Raw genomic sequence first — 8979 nt, forward strand, 5'->3', positions numbered from 1 at the left:
TGTCAATCAAAGTGGTGCTCTTCAAAATGTAATGCCTTACTTGTAAGAATCTGAAAAATTCCTGCTTTGGGAGTCGATATTTCTCAACCATCTGCTCAAATGACAATAAAATCTTAACAACGAATAAATCATTTAGTCTGCCTATGCCCTTATCAAGCCAAATGTTAAAGCCAGCATCCAGCAATCCTGGACCAAAATCTGGGTTGTTAAGAATCGGGGTAAGAGCAGAGGTTAATTTGACCCTTCCCCACAAACAAATTGAATTGACCTCTATGCTTTAAGTGTGTTAAGTGTAATGGGGTTCTTGCAGCTGTCTTTTACAGACTTGAAGCTTCTGAAAAAGAAAAGATCCTTCAAGGGGTATTTTGAAAGAGAAGTCTCAATGTCTAACCAAATAGAGGAGTCATCATTTGTGATCCAGTCAGAAATATAACATAATATTACTAATGTTGGGCAGGTCCAAGCCGCCCACAGAACTTTGCAGCTGCAATATTGCCATCTTAAGTCTTGGCTTGTGTTTATTCCATATGAAGGAACTTAACCAGCCATTTACATATTGTATTACCTTGTTGGAAAGTAAGACTGGGATCATTTGGATTGGGTAAAGTAGTCTAGGTAAAATGTTCATTTTCAAGAGGGATATTCTACCCAACCATGAAATCAGAAGAGAGTTCCAGCGCTCCAGATCCTGTGTTATTGTATCAAATAAGGGAACAGAATTGGCTTTGTGCATTTGCTGGAACTTAGGAGTTATGAATATACCCAGATATGTAAAACCTGGGGGAGACCATTTAAAAGGAAAGGGGGGAGAAGTATTAGGTACAGAGTGAAGGTTACCAAGTGGCATAGCATCTGATTTAGTTAAATTAATCTTTTAGCCTGAGAATACACTGAATAATTCAATAATATTAACAAGAGATGTAATTGAATTCTTGGGGCTAGAGATTAATATCACGACTCCATCAGCATACAAGCTTATTTTATGATGAACGTCAGACAGTGTATCGCAGGCGTTACTCTGATAGACCCGGCCAGTGGTTCCATAACGAGCGCAAATAGGAGAGGGGACAAAGGACAGCCCTGTCTGGTACCTCTGTGTGTGGAGAAGCTATTTGACCTTAGACCATTAGTAAGGACAGCCGCCTGAGGATCATCATTTTAAACCTTTACCCATTGTATCAAATCAAATCAAAATCATATCACATTTTATTGGTCACATACATATGGTTAGCAGATGTTATTGCGAGTTTAGCGAAATGCTTGTGCTTTTAGTTCCGACAGTGTAGTAATATCTAGTAAGTAATCTAACAATTCTAAAACAACTACCCAATACACACAAATCTAAAAGGATGGTATAAGAATATGTACATATAAATATATGGATGAGCGATGACCAAGCGGCATAGGCAAGATGCAATAGATGGTATATGATGCAGTATATACATATGAGATGAGTAATGTAAGATATGTAAACATTATTAAAGTGGCATTATTTAAAGTGAAACTATTATAAAACTATGAGAATTATTATAAAGTTGTCACCTAGACCAAATTTAATTAGAGCAAAGAATAGGTAGGACTATTCCACACGGTCAAATGCTTTCTCAGCATCTAGGGAGAGCGCAGGACCATCCACAGCACTTGGTTGGTAGGATTGAATAACATTAAGAAGCCGCCAGACAATATTACATGTGTTACAGTCTTTAATGAAGCCAGTTTGGTCCCTTTTCACAATTAGCGGCAATAAGTCCTGTAGTTGTGTGACTAGGATTTTAGAAAGCAATTTTCGATCCACATTCAGAAGAGCAATAGTTCTGTACGAGGAACAAGACTCTGGGCATTTCCCCTTTTTGAGAATAAGTGATATGTTAGCTTTTGAGCGAGGCAGTCATCTGAAAATTAGTGGTTAAACATATCAAGCAATGGCTCAAGGATCAGGCCATGGAACTCCTTAGAGAACTCACTACAAAACCCGTCTGGTCCTGGGACCATTTTGCAGATTCTCAACTGCAAACATGATCTCTTCCTTGGTAATAGGGGCATTGAGGAGAGACCTTTGTTCTTCAGAGATAGTCGGGAGTTCAATCATAGAAAATAAGTCCTCCATCAGTTTTAGTGCATCATTTGTCAGTTCTGAGGCATAAAGATTTGCATAACATTTCTTAAATTACTAATTTATCAATTTATTTTAATATAAATGGTTTCCATCAGAATCAGTAATAGTAGGGGGGGTTTGCCGCTAACTAACATGCAGGTGATTTCAATTCTCCAATGTAGACTCTTAAATCTGCATAACCACTCTATAGCCTCATCATTTATACATATGAAAATCAATAAAAAAAGATCGAGGCTCTTCCACCTAAGACCAAAGCTGGGCACCAATATAGATTCACACAGATCTCAGTCTGAGCTATGATGGCAGTTACTGTAGCAAGAAAACATTTTTTTATTTTTTTTTACTGAACAAGAGCACTTGAGAACGCATATCATTGCTTCATGACTAGATTTGAATAAAAAAAGTTATCCAAAGGCGTAGCGTAAAGTTATTTACCCGAGAGAGTCAATAAATGCAGCAGCCTCTTCAGGTGTGTAAAGCTTCTTAGGCGTGCCATTGACCATAATCTTCAATGTGGACGGGTACACTGGATATCATAAGGTGAATGCACCAATTTGTAAGTTGCTCTGGATAAGAGCGTCTGCTAAATGACGTAAATGTAAATGTAAATGTACAGCAGTGCGTAATCGCATCTTCATTCTCTTGAGTCGAGCCTTCACCTCATCAAACGCCTTGCGTCTTCGTACAACCCGCAATGGAGTAATCATTGAAGAATAAGACCCTTGGATCTTGGCGTTGAATACCGTCAGATCCGGTGTGTCTGGCTGCATCCATGATGCACTGCTTGTCGATTAAGTTTTGGAACTTAATAACCACTGGCCGTGGCCGCTGGTTGGGACCGGGTATCGATGGGCTCTATCCAGTTTCACACGTCCAGCCTTAGTATCCATTTGTAGGTTGCCAGGAATCCATTCCTGAAAGAGTTTAACTGAACATGTCCCTTCAGTTTTTTTTCCGGAGAGTCCCACAACACGTATATTGCATCTGCGTTCTCGGTTATCCAAGTTGTCAATGTGCTCCGCCATTTTGCTCACCTAAAGTGCCTTTATCTTAGTGTCCATTGATGTAGTTGAAGTTTCAACAGTAGAAATTCTTCCTTCCGCCTCATCAACACGTTTGACAACTTTCTGTAGTTCGGCTGAATGGCCTGCTATTGCTTCCAAGACCGTTCCTATCTTGATATCGATCACTTTAGTAATGTTATCTTTCATCTTTTGAATCACATGGTCCATCGTGCCTGGATCTGCAATGGTGTTAGCTTCGCTAATGTTAGTTATCTCATCCCGCACATCTACACGGGTGGTGGTTTTGGTCAAGTTTTTAGTAGTTCTGCTGGGCATGTTGTTGGAAACTTTTGAGAAATAGCCATCAAGACTCATTGTAGGGTAACTTATTGAGCAAATTCTACCACTTTTTCAAGCTAAAAAAAAATATAAAGAGAGAAATTAACGAATGCCAAGGGAGCTCTTTGAAACACAGTGTTTTTCTCGACGGCCAAAACCGTCCTGGTTTTAATGATGACAACACCAGAGTTGGTCTACCATCTATGACAACACTGGTCCTGCCATGCACGCAAAGCTAGCTAGCATCCTCTTTGATAACTGGTATACCTTGCTAGCTAACTTAGCTAGCTCATCAAACAGTATTTTTGCTATTCCTGCACGATGGCACTTATTAGGGCCTTGAATCTCATATGGACCTCACTGTCACAACTGGCCATCCAGCTAGCCATTGGACTAGACTAGACCTTGCTAGCAAGGTAGCTAACGCTGGCTAGCTAGCTAACAGTAGCATCGCTAGCAAGCTAACGTTAGACGATACACCATAGTCATGGATGCGCAAAATCAAGCAAATGGTACTGAACTCGTGACAAAATCATGTTTTGACACAGGAATAAAAGATCCGGTCAGGGATTAGAAGCCACTCCAAAACTGTAATAATAACGTAATATACCTTATTATTAGAAAAGCTTCCAGTTAATGAAAGTAGGTGTGTTGAAAGCTGCCAAATGTTTACAAAAGAACAGACTGAATGGCGGGGCTGCTGTTTGGCAAAGAAAACGAAAAGTAATGAAGGTTTGTGGCTTTAATATATTGTAAATTCTCTCTGTCTCCTCTCTCTCTCTCCCCTCTCTTCCTCCTCTCTGCCTGTCCTCTCCTGCTCTCCATCCCCACTCTCCTCCACTCTCTCCACCCCCATCTCCTCTCTCTCTCCCCCCCTCTTCCTCCTCTCCGCCTGTCCTCTCCTGCTCTCCATCCCCACTCTCCTCCACCCTCTCCACCCCCATCTCCTCCCCTCTCCCCAGCTCTCTCCAGTGGTCTCCAGGGCCAGAGTGCCTCGTCCGTCTCGTCAGAGATCAAGTCAGAGGATGAAGGGGATGAGAACCTACAGGATGCCAGATCTATGGAGGCCAAGAAGGAGGAGCCTGACAACAAGGACCTCAAGTCTATTGATAGGTCAAGATCTAGATCACATTTCTTGATAGGTCAAAATCTAGTCCACAGTGCTCGCTTCATTTAAATACGCTTACAACAAATTTTGATGAAGTGAACAGTGTGATTTTTATTAAGTGAACAGTGTGATTCGAGGGACAGCTAAATTAATTAATAAACAACGACTAGAAAAACAAAAGACTTGGATAAACCCACAAGGTGAAATACCATTCTCAAATATATTCACTTAACTATCTGCAACATTGTTCTTAACTACATAGACTTTATGACAGTAAAATACAAAGGCATACTTTTAAATTTGCCAAAAAACTTTTCCAACGCTCACAGCACTCATAGATTTTGGTTGAATGCACACATACTTTAATAACAAATGAATCAAATCAATCATTCATAGTTTTCTCCGAAGTTCTTCTCCTTTGGGTAATTCCAGACTTGTCAACAGACTTGAGCCGTGTTTGAGCTTTTTCTCACACACCAGAGAAGGCCCCCACTTCCTCATTCCCAAGATGCACCATCCAGGATAAACACTGTGACATCTCTGCGTTTATAGCCCCCTTCCGCCTGGAATGATACAATCAGACTTTTTCAGACCCCAACCCCAGATGATCATGATGATGAAACAAATATTGGTATCGGTATCCTGCAGTACTACAGTGGGTATCCTACAGTACTACAGTGGGTATCCTACAGTACTACAGTGGGTATCCTACAATACTACAGTGGGTATCCTGCAGTACTACAGTGGGTATCCTACAGTACTACAGTGGGTATCCTGCAGTACTACAGTTGGTATCCTACAGTACTACAGTGGGTATCCTACAGTACTACAGTGGGTATCCTACAGTACTACAGTGGGTATCCTACAGTACTACAGTGGGTATCCTGCAGTACTACAGTGGGTATCCTACAGTACTACAGTGGGTATCCTGCAGTACTACAGTGGGTATTCTGCAGTACTACAGTCGATATCCTACAGTACTACACTGGGTATCCTACAGTACTACAGTGGGTATCCTACAGTACTACAGTGGGTATCCTGCAGTACTACAGTGGGTATCCAGCAGTACTACAGTCGGTATCCTGCAGTACTACAGTCGATATCCTACAGTACTACAGTGGGTATCCTACAGTACTACAGTGGGTATCCTGCAGTACTACAGTGGGTATCCTACAGTACTACAGTGGGTATCCTACAGTACTACAGTGGGTATCCTGCAGTACTACAGTGGGTATCCTACAGTACTACAGTGGGTATTCTACAGTACTACAGTCGGTATCCTACAGTACTACAGTGGGTATCCTACAGTACTACAGTGGGTATCCTACAGTACTACAGTGGGTATCCTGCAGTACTACAGTGGATATCCTACAGTACTACAGTGGGTATCCTGCAGTACTACAGTGGTTATCCTACAGTACTACAGTGGGTATTCTACAGTACTACAGTGGGTATTCTGCAGTACTACAGTGGGTATCCTACAGTACTACAGTGGGTATTCTACAGTACTACAGTGGGTATCCTACAGTACTACAGTGGGTATGCTGCAGTACTACAGTCGGTATCCTGCAGTACTACAGTTGCATTTTACGATTGAAAATAGGTGCACTGAACGATTGAAAATTGAAAATGAATTGTTTTCAGGTTACATCACCATCTACATATATATATATATACAGTATAGTCAGCTGTACAGGTAAATGAATAGGCATCACAACTCCTATAAACAGAGATTCAGACTGAACCCGGCTTCATGCATTGTGGTGACATTTCAAAATGGCTAAGCGTGGGTAAGCGTTGGTTTAGCTGGTGCTGATCAGTCCCCCTATCGGTCCCACAGCAACGCGGATGACGAGGACTTGTCTCCGGAGCAGAAGATCGAACGTGAGAAGGAACGCAGGATGGCCAACAACGCCCGGGAGCGTCTGCGTGTCCGAGACATCAACGAGGCTTTCAAGGAGCTGGGGCGCATGGTGCAGCTGCACCTGAAGAGTGACAAGCCACAGACCAAACTGCTCATACTGCATCAGGCCGTGGCCGTCATACTGAGTCTGGAGCAGCAAGTCAGAGGCAAGGGATCTGACACACATATATACATACATATAGGGATCTGACACACATATATACATACATATAGGGATCTGACACACATATATGCATACATATAGGGACCTGACACACATATATACATACATATAGGGATCTGACACACATATATACATACATATAGGGACCTGACACACATATATACATACATATAGGGATCTGACACACACACATATATATATATATATATATATATATATATATATATATATATATACACACATAGGGATCTAACACACACATATATATACATATATACACATATAGGGACCTGACACACATATATACACACATATAGGGATCTGACATATACACATATATATATATATATATATATATATATACACATAGGGATCTAACACACACATATATATATACATATATACACATATAGGGACCTGACACACACATATATATATATATACACATATAGGGATCTGACACACATATATATATATATATACACATATAGGGACCTGACACACACATATATATATATATATACACATATAGGGATCTGACACACATATATATATATATATACACATATAGGGACCTGACACACACATATATATATATATACACATATAGGGATCTGACACACATATATATATATATACACATATAGGGACCTGACACACACATATATATATACACATATAGGGACCTGACATATATATATATATATATACACATATAGGGACCTGACATATACATATATATAAACATATAGGGACCTGACACACATATATATATATATATATATATATATATATATACACATATAGGGATCTGACACACACACACACACATATATATATATACACATATAGGGACCTGACATATACATATATATATATACACATATAGGGACCTGACACACACACACACACATATATATATATATATATATACACATATAGGGATCTGACACACACACACATATATATATATACACATATAAGGACCTGACACACATATATATATATATATATATATATATATATATATATATACATGTAGGGATCTGACACACACATATATATATATACATACACATATAGGGACCTGACATATACATATATATTCACATATAGGGACCTGACACACACATATATATATACATATATATATACATATAGGGACCTGACACACACACATATATATATATATATATATATATATATATATATATATATACATATATAGGGACCTGACACACACACACACACATATATATATATATATATATATATATATATATATATATATATATATATATATATATATATATATGCATATATATACACATGTAGGGACCTGACACACACACATATATATATATATATATATATATATATATATGTCAGGTCCCTATATGTATATATATATATATATATGTGTGTGTCAGGTCCCTATATGTATATATGTATATGTATATATATATATATAGACACATAGACACATAGACACATAGACACATAGAGACAGAGACAGACAGACACATAGACGGACACACACAGAGACAGACAGACACATAGAGACAGACACATAGAGACAGAGACAGACACTTAGAGACAGACAGACACTTAGAGACAGACAGACACATAGAGACAGACAGACACAGAGAAAGACACACACAGAGACAGACACACACAGAGACAGACGGACACATAGAGACAGACACTTAAGAGACAGACAGACACATAGAGACAGACAGACACTTAAGACACAGACACTTAAGACACAGACACTTAAGAGAAAGACAGACACTTAGAGACAGACACTTAGAGGCAGACAGACACACACATAGAGACAAACACTTAAGTGACAGACAGACACATAGAGACAGACAGACACATAGAGACAGACAGACACTTAAGACACAGACACTTAAGACACAGACACTTAAGACACAGACACTTAAGAGAAAGACAGACACTTAGAGACAGACACTTAGAGACAGACAGACACACAGACAGACACACACATAGAGACAAACACTTAAGAGACAGACACTTAAGAGACAGACAGAGACACAGACATATATAGACATATAGAGACATATATAGACACACAGAGACATATATAGACACACAGAGACATATATAGACACACAGAGACATATAGAGACACATATAGACACACAGAGACATATATAGACATATAGAGACATATATAGACACACAGAGACATATATAGACACACAGAGACACACAGAGACATATAGAGACACATAGAGACATATATAGACACACAGAGACATATAGACACACAGAGACATATAGAGACACACAGAGACATAT

General features: G+C 39.2%; 1 protein-coding gene across 1 annotated transcript in view; it reads left to right on the forward strand.

Annotated features, from left to right (window-relative positions):
* Positions 1 to 3946: 3946 nt before the first annotated feature.
* The window catches only part of LOC115159830 (transcription factor 4), a 17795-nt gene continuing 12762 nt past the window's right edge, over positions 3947 to 8979 (forward strand). The window contains exons 1-3 of the mRNA XM_029709885.1: positions 3947 to 3971; positions 4422 to 4584; positions 6408 to 6637. Of these exons, the coding sequence (XP_029565745.1) occupies positions 3947 to 3971; positions 4422 to 4584; positions 6408 to 6637 (418 nt within the window). The remainder of the gene's footprint in view (positions 3972 to 4421; positions 4585 to 6407; positions 6638 to 8979) is intronic.

This window comes from Salmo trutta, chromosome 23, assembly GCF_901001165.1.
Source record: "Salmo trutta chromosome 23, fSalTru1.1, whole genome shotgun sequence".
In the NCBI taxonomy this organism is placed as follows: Eukaryota; Metazoa; Chordata; class Actinopteri; order Salmoniformes; family Salmonidae; genus Salmo; species Salmo trutta.